Below are 25,877 nucleotides of genomic sequence, written 5' to 3' on the forward strand. Positions count from 1 at the left end.
AACCATAAGCCATGTGTTGTGTGATCTGTATGTGTGTTTTGTTGTTGTTGTGAAGCACTTTGGTCAGCTCTAGTTGTATTAAATGTGCAATATAAATAAACTTGAAAAAATGTATTGAACTGAAATCCTAGTTGGGGAAAATGGGCACGGTTTGTCTGTTTTATTGCTGCTTATGCCTCTCCCTAAAGAAACCATTAGCATTTTCCAGTACTTCTCACAATCTTTACACCATATGCTTAAAGCTCCTCTGTGGAACATTCAAAATAGTTAAGATGCTTACCTCACATCACTCCCTTTAAGTATTTTGGCTCTGGTGCAGATCTGAATGTCTCCGTGTGGTTCTATAAACAGGAATCAAGCACAAGTTTTGGAGCATATAATAGAAATGATGTCCAGTAATAAAGGTGCAATACGTAACTTTTCTAGTCTATGGTCTATCACCCACTTGTTTCCATAGCTATGCCTGGAATGTTTGAAAGTATGGCGTAAAACTAATCTAGCTCCATGAAGACAAGCACGTGACACCATAAGGGGAATTTACAAGGCAGGTCTGTGGAGAGGCGAGCCCACTCAGACACATGTTTTTGAGGTATTTTTGAGCAATAAAAACACCTGTATTTGAATAAATGCAACATTTCAGGAAAAGCAACAATAATGAACATTCTGCATTTAGTTTGAATCAGACAAGAACTAAATAGGCCATGGAATTAAAATAACGTAGCATTATTAGGACTTTGGCAATATGATATCTTCCAATCTCAAGTTCGATTTTTATTTTTTTATTTTGCATTTTGGACAGTCATTGCACACATTTGTCGTAATACTTAATAATTTTCACTTTCATTTTTGATACTATCCGTTTGCTTTCCATGCTAAGTTACTCCCCCTTCAGAGCACTATCACAACACAATCAGAGTGCAAATGAAACTACTGCGCATCACATCAGGTTTGTGAAGTTGTAGTGTACAGTTTTGTATCACGTTTTTGTATATTTATGGAGATATGTCACGTGGGAGCATGGGTGACATTGGCTTGTGAGCGGAGCATTAGGCAAACTTTTACCGCTAACCGTAACGAGGGTTTGAATGGGGCCTTGGAGAGATCGCTAGATTACTCAGAGAACATTATAACAGCCTGGGAACGCCTTGCGGTCCCACTGGAGGAGCTGGAGGAAGTGCCTGGAGTAGAGGAAGTCTGGTAAAAAAGAAAACGTTTGGATGGATGGTATTATAACAAGACCTCTCTATAAATAGGCCTAGTTACTCTGAATTAGTCTGAATCATTCCTAATAAACAATTTGTTGATTATGAATTAAGTCTTTGTTCCAGTGCTACCCATAATGTTCTGATGCACATACATCTAACTGCTTTTCCTAGAATGTTCCACGTTATAGCATTAAACGTTACTATCAAGCATTTATTTCTGCAAAGGTGTTTTACTGCTCAAATATCTCTTAAAAAAAACCTTACATTCTTACTGTGAGTGGGCTCGCCTCTCCACAGGTCTGATCTATAACCCCCACATTTCATCAATAAGTCGAAAAGTTACACAGTTGATCTTTAAGTTACACAAAGGCGATTTCTTTAATAATCTCATAGCATTCATTTCCGAAGCTTTAGTCAAATTACAAATCCCTCAGTGTGAAGTGTTGTGATAAGGCGTTTAAACTGTTTTGGTTGAACTTTAATTTTTACCGGAACCCAATTTGCCTACGCCTTCATCCAAAACAAATAGAGCCACCTCGGTTCCAATCAGTCTGCAGTGTTTGGGGAGCGGGACCACATTCATCAGGCCGGGTCGTGCGTCGCCCCAGACTCCCCATGCAAATCGACCTCATCACGGCCCTTTATTAAAGCGCTGTGTTCTGCTCCGGGCCTCGCTCTGGACAACACAAAATATAAGCAATAACTCTATCTCATATGTGGCTGTTTACGTTTACTAATTCACTTTAAAGGTACTATTAATGTTTGTATTATTACCGCTTTCAAGGTGCGCTATGCAATTTTCTACTTGTCTCCATGGTCATGTTATTATTGCCTAGAATGTTTCAAAGTATGGCATTAAACTGATGTATTTTTATAGTAAATGGGCGTATTTTTATATAGCGCTTTTCCACCTCCTAGGCAATCAAAGCGCTTTACATCAAGGAACTACGCACCCATTCACGCATTTATAGACAGACACTGGGGGCGAGGTGGGTTAAGTGTCTTGCCTAACGACACAACAGCAGTATTCATCTGTGGGAGCTGGAATTGCACCAGCAACCTGTGGGTCAGTAGATCTGACCGCTTGACCGATGATGTTTATGTCGAGCGCGGGATTGAAACCGCCAACCTTTGGATCAGTGAGCTACGGTCGCGCATGGGGAGGAGCACATAGTGTAGGCCAAATTGCAAGTCAGATCTGTGGAGAGGCAAGCCCGCTCACAATTTTAAAGCTAGCACTATAGTGTGGTATATTCCAGGCCAAGCAGCTGGTGTAGGCTACTCTTCACCAAAAATGTTACACAGTGCACCTTTAAAGTCCCAGTGTGTAACAATTTAGCCCCCAAAAAAATAAAATAAATAAGAGCATATTTGTTTAAAAATGTACAGATTACAACTTTTTTTTTGTCTTTTTTTTTATTTTTTTTAGCTTTTTATTATTTTCACTGCCTTTTTTTTTTTTTTTTTTTGCTACTTTTGTATTATGAACATCTCAATATCATAATTTTCCTTTTTTATTTTAATTTAATTTTTTTATTATTTTTTTTTCTTTTTTTTTCCAAAACAACAACTGCCATATTATCCAATCTCTGAAACCGTTTCAAAATCCTAAATATTCTTGCACCTTTAACAGCTTCCTGATGACCTCATTTGACTAGGCTAATGCTAATGACTTTATATCTATAGTCATGTGTCTGTTCTCACTCTGGGACAAACAGTCACTGGCACTGTGCGGACTCCCACCCCGCCGTGACTGACCGCGTGTGGGTACTCTCCATTAGCATCGTCAGCACATCCAAGTGCGTGGTATAGATATAGCTAGTAAAGTCAAAGTAGCGATACCTAACACTAGCTTCTTCGATTTCCCACTAGAGCAGGCATGTATGTGTGTCAAGGCTACGTGTGGCTTCATGCTAATGCTAACAGCTGCATAATATGCTAATTATACTGTATCTGGCACTGAATGTAGGCTACAGGGTCCTGTTTAGAGAAGTACATTTGTTGAGTTGACTTTGTACAGTTAAATTATGTAAAAAGAAAAAACACAATGAAAGGCAAATGCAAATATATAGCTATATATGAGAATCTGTTTTGGAAGTGGTAATCTAAAGGTTTTGGGTTCACAAACTCAGTAGCTGTTACATTTATGGTAGGGCAAAGCAGGGCAAGTTTAGTTGTATAGCACAATTTGTACACAAAGTAATTCAAAGTGCTTTACGGAATAAGAAAGACATTAAAATTACATTACAACATATCAAAACATAAATAATCATCATAAAATTAACATTAAAACAGAAGAGGCCCATGAGCAGGCTGTTGGAGTAGTCTAACCTACGAGAGACAAATACATGGATAAGTCTCTCCAAGTCTGGTTTTGACAGTATACCTCAGATTTTTGCAATGTATCAGTGTAGCAGTCCCGCCTACTTGGAAGTCAGCTCCAAAAGTCCAAACAGCACATTTAAAACGTAAGATTTGACAACATCTTTTAATAATTTAGCAGTTTATAAAGTTTCAGAAACAGATTTTACATAAAGTGGCCATTAGTTACCACAGAGCTGATTAGCCCTGAACTTTCAAACTTTGAATATAATTTTGTCTTGGAAAGTCTATGGGAAAATGAATGAGAAATGTACTTTTGGGACCTGGAGAGGCAACCTTGTTCAGTCTGTGTTTTAGCAATGAAAACACTAGTATTATAACAAGATAGATATGTTTAATGCTATGTTGTGCCAAAGCAGTAACATCTTTATGGAGACAAAAGGTTGGTGGATCCCATAAGAGAAAAGTTGCAGAGTGCATCTTTGTCTGTGTAATCCCTCAGTCGTCCAGGTCTGATCCATAGCAAAAGCCAAAGCTAAATCTGTCAACTGGACAAATCATTGTAGGAGTGAAGACGTTTTGCTGCACATCCAAGTCGCTTCTTCAGTTCTGGTCAGATTATTGGTGGACACTGCCTTATATCTATCTGAAGGGAGGAGCTAACTACACTGAAACTGAAAACAGATATTATCTGTATCTATCTACTATTGTTTTCTTTTGTTTCTTTTGTTTGATTTGGTCTTCACAGATTTAACTTCAGCTTTTACTATAGTGCAGCTTTATGAGAGTGTCATCTTTATACAGTCACTCCTGTGTGATGGAATACAATTACAATTTGCAAGTTTAGAAGATAGACAACTTTTTTAAACCACAATTCTATAGTGAATGTGCCGATTGTGTAACTTTGCAGATGTATTGACCTGGTTGATATCTCTGTAATTACTCGGCCTATCCTACAAAATCCAAAAAAGTTCAATTTGTTCAACGAGAGATTGCTATTAGTTAAAAATACTTTACACCATGAAATCCATAAGGCAAGTTTTCAATCTTATGTCTAACAAAAGATAATAATGTACAAATACGTTGTCAAAAACTGTAAAAGGTGGGTTTTGCGCAGACTTTTTGGAGATTTCGACCATGTTATAACGTTGTTCCCTCAAAAACATGCCTGCTGTTTTATGTGCCATCCATGCATGTTTAAGTAATCTAGGGATCTCTACATTATCAGAACCCTCATTACAGTTAGCAGTACGACCTTGTACATGGCTCAGCCCAAAAGCCTACCTCACCCACTGCAATTTTCCATAAATATATAGAAAAGCAGGTACAACTTTACAAACCTTACGCAGTAGTTTTATTAGTGTTGCGATTGTGCTCTGAAAGGGGAGTGACTTAGTGCAGAGAGCAAGTGGAGGGGGGACGAAACTGTTGCATTTTCAAAACAATAAAAGGTAACACTGTGACCTAAATATGCTATGTGTTAGCATTTAATACCCCATAGAAGTGATACCCTCCTTTTAACAATATCAATATTCAGTTTGAATATTTCTTTCAAAAAACACTTATCTCCCATAGAGTTATATCGACCCCTGCTTTATAACATCATCAAAGTAATCTAGGGTTCTCAACAGAGTCCTCGTCAAAGACCTGATTCCCTCTCCATTTTCCACAGACTAACAGCTGACAAAATACCAATACAATCTCATTTAGCATCCTAAAAAGCATGCTAGCTATCGACGCAAACGAATCGATGGCGCCACTCAGCTCACGAGCTCGAGGAATGCTCTTGGCCATGTCGATTCTCCCATATTTCACAGAGGACACATTCAAATATTGTCTGCCGTCAACAAGTGAGGCGTGGATAAGTACAGTAATCACCAAGATGCCTGAAGGATGGTTTATAAATACGAGGCAGTTAGATGAGGTGTGGAAGAGGAGGTTAGAGGTTTAAATTCCTGAATAAGAGCAACACAGAGAATGGTATTTGTGACCATTTTACTGTAACGTACAAGATGATATTGTCCAGCTACGTATATTACACATAATGGTTTCATGTGACCTTTAAAAATGCTAACGACCATATGCTTTTTAAAGGACCCATATGACACTATTTTCTGATCTATGTTATAATGTTGTCTCATCAAAAACATGCTCTGTTCCACCTTGTGATGTCATGAAGGGTTAGTTTTCAAATTAACAGCTAACGTTTACCTTTTGTTCAGCAGAGTTTGGCAGTTCCAAATCCAGATCCAAATGATTCTAGTGAAGGTGTATGGAGTTTAAAAACACAGTGGAGCACTTCCTGTATTACCACATGATGACATCACAAGGTGGAACAGAGTGTTTTCAGTTTGAGAGAAGAACTTAGCCTAAATATGCAGGGTCTGTGTGTTAAACATGTGTGAATGAAACAAAACACAACTCCAGGTCTGTTTGTGATGAGGAAACAACATTATAACAGATCAGAAAATAGTGTAATATTTGCCCTTTAAAAATATGTATTTTTAAGTAGGTCATTAGCATTTTGGTCCCAGATTTGGTTGACATTGGCTCTTTCTGTTTGGGTTTGCTTCCCTTTGTTTCTAAGTGTGTGTCCTCTATCAACCAAGAAATTAGAGCTTCAAAAAGAAGTAGTCAGGACTAGTTTTTAAAGGTCCACTGTGTAACTTTTCTGTTGGAGGGGTCTACACAGAAACATATCGAGCACCACACGAAACCACTCACCCATCGACACGTTCATATACTGGTGTATGCAGACCGTCAAGGTAAAGCGGGGGAAGTGTCTTGCCCAAGGACACAACACCATTATGTTCTGATCAGCTCAGTCAGTGGACAAATGCTCTACCAACTGTTTCAAAATCATGAAAACCACAACTGGTTTAAAGTTATTCCTCAATTACCTTAGGCATTCTGAGGATCCTAATTATTCACCAAGATGAGTTTATAAGTGTTTTTCACAGCTTTCAGAGGCCAGAGTTTTGCGATGACGGTAAAGCTAACAGCAACTAGCCTGCTAACGTGCACTTCCTGATTCCTGATTGAATAAAACGCTGTATAATTAGATCCAGCACAAACAAGAGATACACCCATACATAACAACAGATGGTATTGAGAAGGTTAGGTCAAAAAGATCCATAACAATACAATTAAAGATCTAAGGTAAGGAAAGCCATAACAGTAGCTTTAATGCTTATTTAAAGATTTTCAAACAACAAATGTGCTTTATTTATGTTTTTGTTTTTGTTTTTTCATCTGCAGATGCCGATTAAATGGATGGCTCTTGAATGCATACACTACCGGAAGTTCACCCATCAGAGCGACGTTTGGAGCTACGGTGAGGGACAAGTTTCATTATGGATTTTTAACTGTTTATGCTTTTTTTTTTCCTTTATTTTTCTTTTTTTCTTGATGTTTTTTGCTGTCCCTGTGCTGCAGGAGTGACCATCTGGGAGCTGATGACATTCGGGGGTAAACCGTACGATGGCATTCCCACCAGAGAGATTCCCGATATCCTGGAGAAAGGAGAGAGACTGCCCCAGCCTCCGATCTGCACCATCGACGTCTACATGGTCATGGTCAAATGTGAGTAGTGCTTGATACAGCCATTTTATGATAACTCATCAAACAAACACCATTATTATGTGAAAAGTACTACGTGTATCATGGTTTTGTACTTTGTAAACTGCAGTATTGATCTAAAACTACTTCATTGGTGTTTTTTCAGTTGTTTTTTTATTGTTGAAAATGGGGTATGTAACATTTTATAATTGTACATGTATGAGCTGGAGTCAGAATTTTTTGGGGGTAATCGCAAGCAAAAATAGAGAAGTGGGCGGAGATAGGGGGCAGGTGAAAACTGAAATTTTCTGAGCGTTCAAGCCTCAAGAAGTGGACAATATTTGCGTGGGATCTAGAAAACTTCAAACGTCTTCAATACTTTATGAAAATAGTGAGGTCACCGGTGAATCTCCCCGAGTTCAGATGGACGTGATTGACAGGTGGATTAGCCAATCAGGGACGTGCATGGTTTGTCTGTGTCAAAACAAATATGGCTGCTTGTGAGGGGAAAAAAAATATCACGGAAGTCTGAGAACATCGTGGATTTCTGCAGAATCAATGAGTGAAGCACTAAGCTAATCTGAGGTGACAGGAATATCATTTTGTTCAAAATGATGGGCGACCAATGAGCTCCTTCATTTCACATGTGTCACTGAAATAAACAAATCTGATTGGACGGCTGTGTTTGAGTCTGGCTCGAAGCGTGACAGAGGGAATAGTGACTGTTTATGTAAATGGACATAGCTAATGCGCTAGCCAAAGACGAGGTGAGCATGGGCGCACTTCCAGCTCCATCGACTCTGGCTCCAATTCACTTTACATTGAAAAACTGTCACCCGTCCCTCTGTAACTGCTGCAGTGAGCCCTGTCAGTTTGGTCTTAAAATGTCCGTATTAACCCGCTCTACATGATCCGGGTATTTTGATCTCGCTTTTGTGTCCGCAAATCAAGATATGAATATTAATTACAGACAAATCAAGCGCCTTCTTTCCCCAAGGTTGCTCCTGCTAGCGTTAGCAACAAGTTTGATTGACAGCGATATGGAGGCATTACCTTCAACAGCCTCATTCTGGATTGGCTCTTTGGTTGCTATGATACTCGCGGTCGAAATTCAAAATGTGGAACTCCGTTTCAAATTAGGCGCTATAACTGCTAGCCTCGATGAGCTCCATTTGATTGGAGCCGAACGCTGTGGGTGACGTCACAATCACTTAGTCCACTTCTTTATACAGTCTATGCCAGGAATGGACAATACAGGCTTACTCAGACATTTTAAATATATCCTCTTTAAGAATAGAGACATGGGCGGGGATAGGGGGTGAGTGACAACTGAAATTTTGTATCAGCGCTCCATATAGTGCTGAGATATTGAGGTTTTATAATACTGTTCAGATGTTGTTGGTAAAACCGTACAGTAGCCATCCAGGAACAAGAATAAATGAATAACATTTACATTAAAATGTCAAATAAAACTCCAAGGGGACTTATTATACAAACAAAATTATACACGGTTAAGGTTATGCTAGCACCTCCTTTGTTAGCCGGGCATCCAAAATATCAATACTTGCATTTATTTTAAGTCTTTCTCCTAGTAGTTCATTTTTACACTCATCTGCAACAAAACCCCAATCCCATCTGATTCACAAACATCTTTTTATTCAAATTCGTCAGCGTGTGTGTGAAATGAGGAGCCGCTCCAGTACAGTTCTTCAGTCTTTGATGGGAGCGCAGGCCCTATCTTTTTTATTGTGTGTGAATCACGTTTGTACACCTCCGCCAGTGAGCCCGAGGTGCCACGTACTCACCGCAGTTTAATCAAATACTCCTCTTTTAATATTCATCTGCGTAAAAGCCTTATTGCAGCTGCCAGACTCGGGTTGGAGAAGAGGAGTTGAAATACTGTGTACAAGATGGTTCATATGATCTAGAGTGTTACATATAGGCTCCTAACCAGACTGTGTACTACTGGTCTTGACGGCAGGACCTCTCGAGTTTGGAAATGTTGTGATGGCGTAACCTGCAGCTTGTTACCAGTATTACCTCAGAGGTGTACTGTATATTTGAAAATAATACCTTACATGTGTAAATGTTACCAAGACCTTAAGCTGAATTTGTTTCCAGGGCCCAAGGCAGTGCATGTACCCTGGCTCAGCTATTTTTTTCCTGGTTTCTGGTGGATTTTAATGTGTTCCAGTTGGCTACATTGGGCTTACATTTACATTATAAAATGCAGAGGTGGGTAGGGCAAAAGCCTGAAGCTGTACTCAAGCAATAGTACACTTCGAAAGTTTTCAACCTAAACTTTTACTTAAGTAAGAGTAAAAGTATGGCGTAAGAACACACAGAAAAGGGTTACTCAAGTAAATGTAGCCGACTAGAGTACAGTGGTTCTTCGTTACGTTCTAAAAATAAGCCGTGAAATAGTCAGCTTTATTTTTTACATTATTCTATATGTTTTGCAACTGTAAAACCCCTCACCACACACTTTATACACTTTTCTCAGACAGGCATTAACATTTTCTCACATTTCTCTCTTGTTTAAACACTCTCAAAGTTCAAACCTTCGTCGGTGCAGAACGTTTCATCGTCATCGTGGGTTTTGTTGGGGAGAAAACTTGCAAACATACAGCACTTCAGAGTCACACTGCGATCCAACATTTATGTAAATTTGTCTGAACACATTCTGCACTGTACAGGAGACACGGCACGGAGGAGACTGATGGACAATGGTCTACAGTCCCTCAGCCAATCAGGACGCAGAACACAATGCACGTTCATATGCTGGAAAAAAAAAACATGCAAAAAATCCGCAAAACAGCGAGACCACGAAAGGTAAACTGCGGTATAGTGATGGATAACTGTAACTGAGTACTAGCCATCTTCGACCAAAAATGACTAACTGTGGTCACTATATTATGACCACAGTCAGCAGTTGACTAACACAGTGTAAATGTGCATGTTTAATTAGTAGACAACTTGCGTAAATGTGCATATTAATTAGCCTGTACAATACACATTCACACGAGTCACAACTTGTTCACAGGCCATTCAGTCGTACAGCAAATGTGACAGTGGTTTATCAACGTTACTAATGTGATAACAGGAGCCGTCTGCAGTAGCCTGAACATTCACTGAAGCCTCGCTGATGGCTGATTGTGAAGAAAAAGCCAACAATCAACAGCAGACAATTTAACGCACTGACTCACCTCTGCTGTGTTCATGTCGCTCAGATATATATCCTTTACATATTGTATAAACATCCCTCTTCACTGTTTAATCCAGGCATGTCAGGTCCATTAGAGTAAGAGATAAGTAATAGGCTATTTCGAGTCTTTCTCAAAACAGTCATATTCTTGTGTTCTTGATGCATTGCCCAAGACTTTAGATAAACTTAAAGTCACTAACTTTAACTCTAACTTGTAACACAACCTCTGGGGAAGAGGTCCTTGCACCGGTGTAAACACATAGCTGCCCACACCTCTGCCCGGCTCAAAAACAAATGTAGGCAGCAGTAAATATTTTGCGACTATAGATAACAACAAATGTAACGTGTTTTCAGTATAAATGTACGGGCTCTTGGGGGCACTCTGGTGGCCTCGGGGTCCTAAGTAGCTTTTTAGTCTGCTTACAGGCTGGGCCCTGATTGCTACATAGTGGTGGAACGTAATTAAGTAAGACTAGTAAAGTACTGTATACATTTTAGGTATCTGTACTTTACTTAAGTAGATGTTAAAGTGGATACTTTTTACTTTTACTTTACTCCATTTGAGAGAAGCTATCTGTACTTTCTACTCCACTACATTTTTTAACTGGACAGAAAAGTAAAAGTATTTTTCATTATTACGTGAGACCTGCAGAAATGGCTCGGAGTTTATTTTGAACATATTTATGGTTTGAGCAAGAATATACAAATAAAAACAGCTAGGGAAAAAATCAGTTCACTTGTTTCTGTTGAACAAAATTCAGCACAAATCTGTATCAAAATCACTACATTTGAAGCCTTATAAGAATGCGCAAAATACTTTGTACTTTAAAGAACATTAATTCTTTTACTTAAGCAGATTTTTCATGTGATACTTTTACTTTTATGGGGGTAAGGGAAGTCTGGGAACCCCCGCTTAGACTGCTGCCCCTGGGACCCAGCCCCGGATAAGCGGAAGAAAATGAATGGATGGACTTTTACTTTTATTTGAGTATTTATTTGCTCTTGTATCTGTACTTTTACTTAAGTAACAGAATTGAGTACTTCTTCCACCACTGTTGCTAAAGATATAATATTTTGATTTGATTTATGTTGTGTTGCAGCTATAACAACTCAAGACTGTTGCCACACATATTCCTTCAAATGTAGAAGAAACCCTGTGCCTGAAAGTCCTGAGTACATAAGCAAGATTGGTTAAGTGTCTTGCCCAAGGATACCACCACAGTGTGAGGTGTTTGGTGCTCATTGTGGATCATTATGTTATGATTTGGACATTTTAAGTCGTAATATTCATCTAAAACGACTTAATAAAAGAAACAAGTCCACTTACTTACTCCGACTCAAAAAATTCAACTTCAGAGTATCCGATTTTATTTGAAACGCTTTAATTTCCATAAACACTCACAAGTCACAAAGATACAAAGTGGAAATACTATGGACTCTTTGTAAAACCCCGTTGAGCGGCTAGAATCCCGTACACATTTTTCGTATTAACTTGTATCACTTTCTCACGCTTCCAAGTTTCCAGCTAATGCCACGTTTATTTACATTTCACGGCGTGTTCCAACTTTTTGAAAACAACTTTGGCATCTGAGTCGTTCCAGTCTATGACCACTTCCAGCTATTGGCCTCCTCTCAATACAAAACGTCCAAAAGAGCATCAACTGACTTACATACAGGCTCCCAACTCCCACGCCATCTCTCCCTGCCAAATCTGCGCATATTTCATTATCTTTCTACTGCAAATACTTTCTTAATACCTTCTGGATGGAATTTTACGTTCCAACTTGCAGACAAATATTAATCCAAGAGAATGTCATGGTGCGTTAATAGTTATTGTGCAAAATAATAAAAATACGTTATGCCAATTGCTTGTGACAGTGCTCGGTGAAAGCCCTGCAGCCATCTTTGCTAATGTTGTTGCCAATGGATTTCTCTTGCCTCGAGCGGAGAAGTACAATTTTGGCGCTGTCCAGGTGCTAATGCTAAAAATATGATTGTCATAACTAGCAGCACGGCGCTTAAGGCCACTTATTAATAACCATATGCCTCGTCATGTCCTCTCTAGACATCTGCATCCTGTTAAATATGACGTACCGTGTTATCAAACTCTATAATTGTGAGAGGAAAATTCTAATCTGTCAACGGGACAAAAGTTTTAGACAATGTTTTGCTGCTTATTCAAGACAGTTCTTCGGTTCTGGTCAGATTACTGGTGGACACTGCCTTATATCTGTCTAAAAACATCTATTTGTAGTAGTGGAATGTAATGAAGTAAAAGTAGTAACGTACTGCACGTAAGTAGGTATCTGTACTTTACTTTAGTACATTTTACAGTGGATACTTTTTACTTTTACTTCACTATATTTGAGAGGGGGGGTCTGTACTTTCTACTCCACTACGTTATTGCATTGGACTGAAAAATAAAAAGTGCTTTTCATATGATGTGAGGGATTATTTTGACCATGTTCATGGTAAAATCCTGACTCAAGTTTTCGAGTTCAAGCTTCGGCTTTGAGGAAACAAAAATAAATACACACAATTTATGAGAAAATTAAGAAATTTATTTGTATTGCTATTGTTGACCAAAATATGGATCATTTTTGACTACATTGTCAATGTCACTGCATTTAACACTTTAACAAATGAACAACACTATGAAAATCTGTGTGAAATACTTTATTTTTTCAGTATCTTTTAAACAGGTACTTAAGTAGATTTTTCATGTGATACTTTTACTTTATCTTTGTATTTGTATTTTACTTACGTAACAAAATTAAGTACTTATACCACCACTACCTATTTGTTTACAGTTTCTTATTGTTAACCAGGTCTATTAAACTGTGCCTGTTTGATATTTTGCATAATCGTTCAGGCCCCTAATGGCGAAATGGGACATGCCTAGATACTTTGGTGCAATCGCTGAAGTTGCTGAAGTAACTGTACTTTGGACAAACCAAATTTTCGGGATTTTTGTTCAATCAAATTTACTCTTGCAATATAAACTGTTTAATTGATAAAATAATAAATAAACTCTATGAAATTGTCAACTTTAATATGGACATGTTTAAGCTTAGCAATAGGCTACGTTTAGCTACCGCGACAGAACACATAAAATTAAAGTCACAAAGAGTGAAACGAGTTAAATAAAAAAGGTGCCAAGGTTAACATGCCTGATTTGGATCCGGGTCAAATTGTTTTGTTTTGTTGCTGTGTCCACAAGTCTTATTCAGCTTAAATGTATTCATATCAAAGTCTGACAATTCCAAAAAGTTATAGATAGAATAGAAACAAACAGATTTGAATCATCAAAATCAGCCATTTAACTTCTGAAGTCAGGCTTTACTCCACTCTATTTTCTAACATCAGTTCACAGTTTAAATACATAATTTCACAGACTTTGAGCAAGTATTCATCAGTGAAACAGTTTATTTTTCCAAGAGTAAATTTGTTTTAATGATTCTATGATTCTCAAAAATGACATTTGTCCAAAGTATGGTTACAATAGCAACTTCAGAGCTTGCGCCAAAGTATCTGGGCATGCACAGTTTGAAATACGATGCCAAATCAGACAGGGCTCCAAATCGGGCAATGATAGTCTCCACTGAAGATAAACGACATTATGATCAGTGCTAATTGTGAAGCATTTAGTCTAAGTGTTAGCATGAGGACCATTGATGTTAACACGACCAAGCTAAATCAGACAGACATCGGGGTTTATCAAGAACAAGAGGTGATAGCATGTTATAGAAATAGCCTTGGTTTATTCATCTCGTTATTTATTCATTTATTTGTTTGAAAAGTGGAATAAAATATAAAGAATAATGTTTCAGTGCAGCATCGCTATGATTCACTCAGCTCATAGACTGTATAAAGAAGTGGCCTAAGGGAGTGTGACATCAACCATAGCGTTCAGTTCCAGCCAAATGAAGCTCAACGATGCTAGCAGTTATAGCGGCGAATCTGGAGCCGAGGTCCGTATTTGCAATTTTAATCGCGAGTATCGTAGGAACCGAAGAGCAGTTCAGTAGCGAGGGTGTTGAAGGTATGTTTCTTTCCCGGGCGCTTAGCATTGCTGCCAATCAACTTGTTGTTAATGCTAGCGGGAGTGACCTTGGGGAAAGAAGGCACCGGATTGGTCTGTTATTGATGTTTATATGTTGATTTATGGACAACATAGATTAAAAAAAAAAAAAAAACAAAACAGGAGTTAATACAAACATTTTAAGGTCAAAATGATCAGTCTGACAGCAGCTGTTACAGAGAGAGGGGTGACAGTTTTTCAATAGAAAGTGAATTGGAGCCAGAGTCGATGGAGCTAGAATTACATCCTGCTCACTTCCTATTTAGAACGTAGCAGGTTAGTTATGTCCATTTCAGAGCTGGCTGACTGATACACGTGACATGATAAAACGCGTCGACATGCCCAGCCCGAGTTCATTTATATATACAGTCTAAGGCGCATGTATTAGCTAACCAGTTGCTAATGTGACAGTACAACGAAAATGGCAAATGTGATTTTCGGTTGCATATTTCTGTTGTTATATTCCCAGATACGAGAGCGCACAGTACACAGGCTACAAACAGTGGTCATGTTTACAAAAAATAAAATCATAAAATAAAGTACGGACTAATACTTTTTCAAATATAGTATTATCTTTCCTTTCAGTTTTGGCTCTTCACTGTTATTGCTGCACCAGATTTGAAACAAGACACAAAAAAATTTCAAAATGTTACGAGCAAATGTATTTTATCGCACCTTCATTTCAAAAAAGCGAACCATGGTTGATTATGAAGTTGCAAATCTTATTTTTCAAAACATATCTGCGAAAAACTCTTGGTTGATAATCAGCTCCACGCTTACATGATATTCAGCGTCATAATGATAATAATTATTTTACTATTGTGTTCTTTAACAAAGGATGAAAATAACAGGTTGAAGTTACATTTTGCGCATTTTTATACCAAACTTTTTTCTGTCGAGTTTATCTATTCTTTCTCTGTCTCTTTTCTCTCTCCAGGCTGGATGATTGACGCAGACAGCAGACCCAAGTTTAAGGAGCTAGCGGCCGAGTTTTGCCGAATGGCGCGTGACCCCCAACGATACCTGGTCATTCAAGTGAGTGCCATTTCTCCATCAAAATTTCAACTTTTTTTTTTTTATCCCAGAAGTTCGGCAGACTGATTTTAGTTTTAATTTTCTTTTTTTCTGGTCGCAGGGGGATGATCGCATGAAGCTGCCCAGCCCGAACGACAGTAAGTTCTTCCAGAGCCTGTTGGACGAGGAAGACTTGGATGAGCTGATGGACGCCGAAGAGTATCTAGTGCCAAAGGGCTTCAACATGCCCCCTCCGTCCTACTCCACACGGCCCAGGGTCGACTCCAACAGGGTGAGACCAGCTTATGCATTCATCACACAGCTATAATATAATACTACTAAGGCATACTGTGTGAGTGAGTAAATCTTTGTCAGTAACCTGCTTATCTATGTTTTTCCCCTTTATGTAGTTATAGTTAGCATTTCACTTTTCATTTATTGATTTATGAAAAACTATAATGTGCATTTCCATTACAAACAGTGAATGCTATTGACTTAGAAAATATATATTGATCCACAACAGAAATGACTTTGACAATTAGCTCACGTCACAATAACATGGAGTAAATATACTGTGACCAGATTTTCAATATCAAAACTGGGACACAGCAGGGTTGGGTTTGGTAATAATAAACTGTGAAACTGTGAAAAGATTTAAGAATAATTAAGAATATTATTATGTACTTGGTCCATTCATGTCTTATTCACACATCTTTTTGTGAGACAGTATATCTTCTGGGAGATTTCAGTCAGTGCAGTTGAGTCCATATTTATTTGTTTTTCTGAATTTTGGCTAAATAAAAAATTAAATAAAAGTCAAAAATAGGGACACTTGGGAGAATTCTTGTGTGAAACTGGGACAAATCAATAGTTTTGGATAAATGTGCTGGGACAGGGGACACGAGGCTCAAAACTGGGATTGTCCTGGGTAAATAGGGACGTTTGGTCATCCAAATAAATAACATATATCTAGACTATATACATAAGGAGACATGTTCTGTAAATGCTAATCTATTAGCATTATAAGTGCTTTATAAATTCTAGCTACTTACTAGCTAACTAAATATCATCTAGTTAGTGTTACGTAGCTTTTCTAGCTAAGCAGTTGGCGAGGCCTCCACAAGAAATGCCTATTTTTAATACTTCTAGTGCGATTCAAGTTCTCTGAGCACGTTCTGAACAATTAAATTTTTATCAGCGTAAACCAAATGTCAAATAGATAGCAATTTAGAAGGAATAACAATGACATGTAGCTGCTAGCTTAGAGATTTTTAATTGGATAGTGAAAGCCAAAAATTAACATTAAGGAAATACTTCTGGATCATGACCACTATGTCAAATGGGATGAATTCCTTTAGGTTTGCCAATAAGAAGTTTTATTTTTTTTCGTGTGTATGCTAGTTACTAGCATGGGCTACTTTATTCACATAGCCTACATACACAAAGTGTTGTCATTGTATTGTCTTACTTATTTATTTTTTTAAATTGTTGAGTAGTTGGTGTGCCTCCTGATAAAATCAGTAGTTTGCATTATGAAACGTTAAAGGCTCTTATGGCTAAACATTTGTATAACTGTTCTTACTGTGCTAATTTATGCAGATTTTCCCCATGTATTTGAGCAAAGTTTATTTTGCCTCAGACATATTCTGTGAGCAGCTCTAGAAATTTGACTGCTGTGTAATATCTGCATCTAATTATAAATAGTTAAAGAAAAATTAATTCTGCCAAGTGGACAGAAAAGTTTTTGAATAAAGTCGCTTCACTGCTCATCCAAGCTGCTTCTTCAGTTAGCTGACTGGGAGGGATTACAAAGACATTTAATTATAAACCAAGAATCAGGAAATGCGCTGTTAGCATGATATTTGTTAGCATTAGCATGATGGCAAAACTCCACTCTGGCCTCTGAACGTTGTGAAGAGCAATTATAAACTTATTGCGGTGAATATTTACGATGCTCTGAATGCATAAGGGAAGTGAAGAATAAGCTTTGCAAACTTTTTAAAATGAACTAGCTCTGTTTTTCACATTTTTAAGACAGTATTCTGGTACAGCTCCTTCAGTCATTTACAATTGTTCATTTCCATTGTGTTACGTGTAATCATTATGTGTTTTTAGCCTCAATTAACACTTGGTAGGTTCTGTAACACCTCCATGCTATTATCTCTTTACTCACCTCTCCTTCACTGTCTATAATTTCCAGTTAAACGCCATCCACTCCTCCTGTCCTTTGGAGGTGCTCAAGGTGGCCAGGAACTTCCAATACACTGCTGACTTACTGCTAATGGGCCCCTCCATCATCTGCACCTGTGCGCGCGTGTGGCTAACGCTAGCCTATTCACACCGCTACTCCCCCGGCCCCAAGTTTCATTACTCAGGACTCCATAAGTAAACAGCGCAGTCTCTTGTATAATAGCCACCCGTTAGCTAATAGACAATGGGATGGGCTGTTTGCATTGCAGCTATGTCGTGCTAGCACACACTTGTAAGCGCAGTGACCTAGCTAGCGCCGCCAGCTCCATATTCCCTAATGGATGCCTATTACATGTATTCAAGGACAGCAACTCCATCAAGTCAAGAACTCTTCTCGTTATGCAAAAAAAAAAGTGGTTAGCATAACTTTTTACCCCCAAACCCAACTAGGACAGCAATAAACAATCATTCTGCTAACACATTCATTTAGAAAGTCTTTTTTTTTTTAAAGAGGGCATAGATTTTTACAATGTAATAATGTTGTTCCTTCATCAAAAACAGCCTGAAGAAGTTTTAGATGTCATCCATGTATGTTTATGTTTGAGTATTTTAGCGATCTCTCCCAAGCCCTATTCGAACCCTCCTCACGGTTAGCTGGAACATTTTGTGCATCGGTCCACCCACAAGCCTACCTCACCCATGCTCCCACACGACAAGTCTCCATAAATATTCAAAAACACGATACAAAACTGTACACAGCGACTTGACAAACCTGATGTGATGTGCAGTAGCTTCATTAGTGGGATGCAAGCTGATTGTGTTGTGATTGCGCGCTGAAGGGGGAGTGACTTAACAAAGGGAGCAAAGGCAGAGGAGACTCAGAATGTCAAAAACTGCAAATATAGCAGTTAATACCCCATAGAAATAAAATACCCCCTATTTAACATAAACAGAAGCAACAAAAGTACAAGCTGTTGGAGTCTTGTAAACGATTATTGGACGACAAAATGTGAATTATTTTGATAATTTCGTTTTCAACTATCCAAAATGAGCTAACCTAAAGCATCTTTAAATTCAAATCAATAAATAAACAACATTACTGTGGAGCTTTTTAAAAAATAGATCAAGTACAGAGTAGGACTAATCAGCTATAAACGCGCTTGCCAAGGCCCTATAACGCTTAATTTTGCAATGCTCTAGTGATCACACCATGAACTGGAAATCACACAGTTAAGTGGTAGATGCTCCAGCCAAGATAGCAGCCCTTGGAAGGAAAATACTTTTGTTTTTCTTGTTTATGCTGACCCCTTATGGTTGGAATTAGTATTGCTACGGAGCTAAGATTTACTGTTTTCCCGCTAAAGTCCATCCCTGTTACTGTCCAAATCAACTTTCTTTCCCGTTTCTGAAATTACAATATAAAAAGAAAAGCTCTGATTACCAAACATTCCATAAAATTAATTACAATAAAACTGAGATGTGTTATTTTTTTTTTAGCATTGTCTACAACCAGTACCAACTCCAACCACAAGAGGACAGTAAAGAAAACACAGTAACATTCAAAGACTTTGTATTTACCCCAAAACTAAGTCCATATTTCAACTATGTTTCCTTTTGTGAGTTCAACCATGAAACAGAAGTCATTGTTTAAAGTGCACCATTTGACTTTGCCATACAAAGTTAGTAATTCAGGCCGCATTCTCTTATCTAATCGGATTTGCTCCCCGTACTTGAAAAGAACCGCAGATAATGCCTCACTTTGAAGACTTCGCTAGCAAGAGGGAAGGGGGGCTATCTGATCAGCAAGGCATCGCGAGTAGGTGGGTAGACATCCCCCCAGACGCTTCCTCTGTTCCTCCATTCCACCGCGTTCCCTGTAATTGCCGCTATAGTGAGCAGTTGGCGGCGTACGCGGCCTAGGTGAGATAGCCCGCGGCTGGCTAGCAACAGGATCGCGCGCGTTCGGCCTTAGCTAGCGGTGTCATGTTTTGTTTTTTTCTTGAGGGGCTTTCTGTTCTTTGTGGAGGTTGAGGGGGTGCGATCGGAGGAAGGTCCCAAATGGGTTTACCTCTCCCAGACAGCTGCGCGGGTTAAGGCTAGCATTGACTTAGCTTCAGGTGATAAAGCAACCGATGCAAAAAGTGCCTCCAACTTGAGTTTTTTGGCAGAGACACCAGAAATGTTTGCTGAACTTTTGACCTAGATGTGTTACGTAAGATAGCTTCTGCTTTGATAGTATTAACTGTAGTCTTTGGCCGTTAATCAAAGAGATATTACATTTGAATTGATAATCAGACATTTCTTAAGCGACACTATGTAAAATTTTAGGTGGAGCATCTGAAACCTTATGTTCTCCATGGAGATGTTGTATTTTCTGGAATGTTACACAATACAGCATAAACTTTTGCAATCTCCGTGAAGACAAGCAGGTGTGTTGTGTTTCATTCCTATATGTTTGAATAATCCTGCATTTTAAGGCCTTCTTACTTGCAATGTGAAAAAGGTCTGTTCCACCTAGTGATGTCATTAAGTGGAAATACAGAAAATGTGTTTTCTTGGTTTTAAATTCATACATCTCTCTCAAAGTTCCTTCACTGTAATGCACATTATCTTCAAAGCTTGCAATTATAGTTTTTAGCCTGGTTTGAACGTCTTCAGAAGCCCTTGCGCCCACTGCTTGCCTACAAGAATCATAATGTGAAAGTTTACTATAAGAATGCTGAGATTTTAGGACCACTGAAATAGTAGTTAGCCCTTCAAAACAAAATACTTTATACTGTGAATGGTGAAAAGTCTTCAAAATGGTGCCCATAACAGGAAAATAAACCTCATGATCAACAGTAGCATTGAAAGTTAAAGACACTGGATCTGATTTGGTATTGTTAATTTCAAAGTCCTAACACATTCCTAGCATTATAATTATTCACCGCAATGAGTTTATAAGGGATTTTCACAACACTCAAGTGGCCAGAGTGGATTTTGCTGTCACGGTAACAACTAGCATGCTAACAGCACACTTCCTGTTTCACGGAGGATAAAAGCGCTTTATAATTAGATGCAAACCACACACAGCAAACTGTTGACCCTAATTTTGACCTTAATAGCTGCTTTTACAATATTTAACACGCAATATCTGTACTAGGCAAACATATTTAACTTTATTACAATCCCTTAATCTAGTAATTATATCCTCAAAACAAAATGTATTTTTCAACAGAACCAGTTTGGCTATCGAGACGGTGGCCCTAACCCCACAGAAGGCTCTTCGTCTGGGGCCCAGGCCGGGGCGACCCAGGAGGCCTCCGGAGGTTCAGCTCTGGAGGATCAGCGGTGTAACGGAAGCCTTCACAAGAAGAACAAGAGCCAGGGGACAGGAGAGGACAGCACGGGACACAGGTACAGCCAAGGGACCGCGGAGGACAGCGGGGGACACAGGTACAGCGCAGACCCCACCATCTTTCTGGGCGAGAGGACAACCAGAGGAGACACGGACGAGGACGGATACATGACGCCAATGAAGGACAAGAGCTCCTCAGGTAAACACAACACAGTACAGTAAATACAACTAAATCCCATAATATTTGATGATGTTGGTACTTTGCAGTGACGTCACGCTGGGGGACTTCTGCATGTATGTTTATCATGGAATGTTTCGCAGTTACCTTGGTGACACAATATATATTAGCAACCACAGCCAGATCTCCACAAAAAATACTAAATGCATTTAAAAAACAGGTTTTCAGGAGCCTATGATCAACACAAGCGTTCATGGTCCAGTTTAAGTGTGTGATCCTCAACAAAAAAGGCAAGAATCTCTAACTGAAAAACTGCCAGCTAATGCTAATAAGTTTGTTAGTGTAATGTAATTTGAGAGGGACTTTAAGAACACACATCAGCTGACCTGTTGTAGTTCCAGCTAAGTCAGTTCTATATGGTCAGTTTGTGTTAAAACCAAGATCAGATTCAAGTCTAAACTTGAGTAGCAGACAGAGTAGTGCCTACAGTTAGCATGACACCCCCCAAAGAATGTTGATGACATCAGCTGCCAAGTATCAAATAGTCATACATACCAGTCAAAATTGTGGACATACCTTTTCATTTAACGTTTTTCTTTATTTTCATGACTATTTATATCATAGATTTGTAGAAAAAAAGTGCTTTATGTTTTAGATTCTTCAAAATAGCCTTTACCCTTTGCTTTGATCAGTGCTTTGCAAACTCTTGGCACGCCACTAATGAACTTTGACAAGGCACACCTGAGAAGTTTAAGCCATTTCAAGAGCTTCGTCATAAAGCTCATTGAGGAAAGGCCAAGATTTTGCTGCACTGTCGACAAATCGAAGGGTAGAAACTGTATCTAAAATATAAAACATACTTACAGTTGTATTATTAGTAAAATATTCTGAACAGGTGCTCCTCAAGGACAGGGCTAATGCTAGCAAATAGTGATGAGTATAACTACGCTTTTAGTATAAAGAACTCACTGTGACAAAGTAAAGCAGTCAGGTTCGAGGTAAAAGTCCTTTATTGATTACATGGGACGAGTCAACATCTTTCAACACAGTTTTTGTATTTACAGTTGTTTTACTTTGTTTCTGGCTTCTTACATTTGATGTCTTCATTATGTCTCTACAGTGTAAAAAGTAGTAAAAATAAAGGAAAAACATTTAATTGACTGTGGTGTCCAAAACCTTTGACTGGTTGTGTTTTAAAATTTTATAAACTAAAAAAATAAATAAAATTAAAAAATTAAATATACTGTAATAATACTAATATTTAAAAGCATACTGTGTTCTTTTTTTTTTTACAAATTATTTTATTTTAAATGTCCAACAATAATTTTTAGGTTTACAGTTTTTTGTTGTTGTTTTTTTTTTTGGGGGGGGGGGGGGAGTTTTTTGAGGATAAACATTAGATTGTGTTCCTGATTGAGATTATCATTAACAAAGAATTTCAAACTTACGTGGCTCAAACGTCCATCAATGACATTTCAAATACAGCGGCCACCTTTGCACGTTAAATATTTTGAACCCGTTCCATGAAATACACTTCTTTTATATAACTAGAGACGTTCCCAGGCAAATCAATACCTTAACACTTGTATTTGCCCTAAACATGACTTGTTTTCTTGTATGTTTTTCAAGCAAACCAAATAGTTCCCCCTTTTGCTTTTTCCCCTCCATCAAAGACAACCTTGCTTCAGATGTTTGACTACTTCCCTCTCCCTCATCTCCTATCATTCACAGTAAACACTCTTTTGTACTATGTTTTACCTGTTTTTCATTGATTACAATTCCCAGTTGACGTTGCGCGCCGTATGCTAGCCTCACCATCGAGTCATGTATCGTCTTTGATCATAATTCCGTCCGTCAACCTCGCGCGCTTCACAGTCTTTGATTTTCCTCGCGCAATTCCAAATATAACTCTTCTCGGAGCAAACCGCACATCTGATGCAAAGTCAAGGAGCAGCGAGAGTGGGCAAAATCAATAGTTTTTGGCACCTTACTATTATAGCGCTTGGAAGGTGGTGAAGAGGGTCATTTGCTGGTAGTTTCACCCCCCGGCGGATGCAGTGTGCCGTGCCAAGAGAGGGTTGGCACGGTGCCCGTCTGGTCTGGAGAGGATGCTATTATTCCCATTATCATCTCCGCCTCTACTAGGGTCTTTTACGCTCATTAGAAAATCATTTGTTTCTTGTGCTTTTTCAGTTTAAAATATGGAAACACTTAAGCCTAAGGACTTCACTTCATGCCTTTATAAAGCATGAACGAACACTTAATTCGTAATGAACACATTGCTTATTAAGAATTATTTAGGCTTAGTAAGTACTTAATTAATATAGTAACCCTAACGTCTAACCTTAAACCCTTTTTAAAGCCCTACTGTGTAACTTTTTAGCCAAAAAGTATACTAAAAAAGTTATTTTGGAGGTTTTTATTGCATTGGAATATGAAGAAAAAATGTGTCCTTACTGTGAGCTGTGTGATCTTCCACTATATGGTATAAAACATAACTATTTCCAAGGAGACTGTTCCGAAATATGGTTACACAGTGTTACTTTAACTAGTTACTAAGCCTGAATCATTCTTAATAAACTATTTATCCATTATGAATTAAGTTTTTACATTCTTTACAATTACATCTTAATTACTTTATACATTTAAATGTGTTGTTCAATGTTTTAAACTGGATGCCCTGGTTTAAAACAATACTGGATTGTGACTTCTTGTGGCTATAAGCATTTTGTGACACATTTAGTCAATATGGCTTCATGCTTTAGACAAAAAAATGGGTTTGTAATATTCAATAATGCCTGTGATTTTGCCGGTTTTATACTCTTACATTTCTAATTTTTTGTTATCTTTCCCCACTCTGTCTTTTAGAGTACCTGAACCCCATCGAGGAGAACCCATTCGTCTCCCGTCGCAAAAACGGAGAGATCCACGCCTTGGACAACCCGGGCTACCACAGCACCCCCAACAGCCAGCCCTGCAAAGGGGAGGACGAGTACATCAATGAGCCCCTCTACCTCAACACCTTTCACAACCCAGCTGACCTTGGCTTGGAAGTCCTCAGGAGGAACGGCCTACCTTTGCCCTCCCAGCCTCCCTCTTCCATCTCCGCCACCACCTCAGGATCCCATCTTCCGTTGACCATCCAGACCACCTTGCCGCACTACCCGTTACCCTCAGCGCAACCTTCTCCTGCAGGTTTGGGTTGTCATCACCTGCCGCCAGCACATCTCCTCCATCACACTTTGAAAGCCGGTCAACTCGGCAACCCAACCAGCCAGATCGGAACGTCCACTCAAGTTCAACCAGGTCAGTCGGGTACCTTGTCCACTGCGGCGCCCATGGGCATCGGCACCCTTCCGGCCTACCAGAGCCACGGTGCTACCATGCATCCTGCTAGCTTGCTGAAACATGGAGGCCACACTACGGGAAAAGGTAGCGGGAAAAAGCTCAAGGTTACATTTGACAATCCGGAATACTGGCAGCACAGTTTGCCTCAAAAATCCTCAGTCCAGATGGGAGCCGATGGCGTGCAAGGCGGGTCCACCAACGCTAAGCTATTCTATAAGCAAAACGGACACATACGGCCCGCGGTGGCTGAAAATCCAGAATATATGTCAGAGTTCTCCCTGAAACCGGGAACAGTTCTGCCGCCCCCACCTTACCGGCAAAGGAACACTGTAGTCTAGACTCTGCTACCTTAAAGACTTTTTGCCTAACTGGACATCTCTCCTTTTTTCTCCGGTATCCACTGTCCCATTCAAACGGGGCTAGCTAAACGCTGCTAGCTGAACATTGCTAGCTAAAGTTGCTGGCTAAATGTTGCCAGCTAACCGTTGCTAGCAAACCCGAATCTCCCAATAATGTGCCATCCGCTGTAGACTGTAGCGACGTTCCAAGGAGAGGACACAAAAACCGCAAGCACCTTTACCATCTCAAGTCCATTTCGGTTGTAGATAGACTCTTAGCTCCTAAAATGGAATGGGACATACTGGGACATATCTTGAAGGATTTGAACTCACTGCCAGCCAATGCGGAGGAGTTTTAACTATTTACAATTACGTCTGCTGGTAATAAAGCAGATCGACTGTTCTGTGATGGGAATTTCGAGGTTTGTATATGACTCAATGGAGCATTCAACACAATCATATCCGATCTTTTTGCCTATACTAGTATAAATGTGTTGTCCATCTCCCATCCAATATGTGACATTATCTTTCTACTGTAACTGTGATACTGTGATGGCCAAAACGACAGCTTCTCATTTTTCGTGGTTACTTTTTTGCGATTTTTTTGTACTTTTAGAAATGTCCGAAAATATGCCGGGCAAACTGCTGTGTTGTCGATGGTGGACTGGCTGATTAAGAAGTAGCCTTTCCATGCACTGTTAACTTTCATATCAACACTGGTTGCCATGTTGGGAGGAATAGTTGAAGTTACTAAAAGCTACTACAACGAGAAAGTTCAAAATGAGAACCAGACTTATATTGTATTACACCAGACAGCACCAGCACAGCACAGTAACTTAGATTCACGTACATGGCTATTTAATTTAAGATTTTTACATAATAAAACGTGGTGTACTGATAGAGTTGTTTATGACAGGTTTAAATGACGCTTCCAATCGCTGCTAACTAATATTAGCTGGACCTAACAGCACAGAAAGTATTTATTTTCAATAGCGCTCTCAGCCATTATAAATTTTGTTATTTAAAAACCGTGCCAATATTTCTCCCAACTGTGTCATATTAAATCAAGAGTATTAATTAATATTCATCTTTATTAATAAT

General features: G+C 38.9%; 1 protein-coding gene across 1 annotated transcript in view; it reads left to right on the forward strand.

Annotated features, from left to right (window-relative positions):
• The window catches only part of LOC117384930 (receptor tyrosine-protein kinase erbB-4-like), a 540,640-nt gene extending 514,977 nt beyond the window's left edge, over positions 1 to 25,663 (forward strand). The window contains exons 22-27 of the mRNA XM_055228388.1: positions 6,786 to 6,861; positions 6,963 to 7,109; positions 15,309 to 15,406; positions 15,507 to 15,677; positions 20,793 to 21,111; positions 23,959 to 25,663. Of these exons, the coding sequence (XP_055084363.1) occupies positions 6,786 to 6,861; positions 6,963 to 7,109; positions 15,309 to 15,406; positions 15,507 to 15,677; positions 20,793 to 21,111; positions 23,959 to 24,776 (1,629 nt within the window). The 3' untranslated portion in view covers positions 24,777 to 25,663. The remainder of the gene's footprint in view (positions 1 to 6,785; positions 6,862 to 6,962; positions 7,110 to 15,308; positions 15,407 to 15,506; positions 15,678 to 20,792; positions 21,112 to 23,958) is intronic.
• Positions 25,664 to 25,877: the final 214 nt, after the last annotated feature.

This window comes from Periophthalmus magnuspinnatus, chromosome 2 (genome assembly GCF_009829125.3).
Source record: "Periophthalmus magnuspinnatus isolate fPerMag1 chromosome 2, fPerMag1.2.pri, whole genome shotgun sequence".
Lineage (NCBI taxonomy): Eukaryota > Metazoa > Chordata > Actinopteri > Gobiiformes > Gobiidae > Periophthalmus > Periophthalmus magnuspinnatus.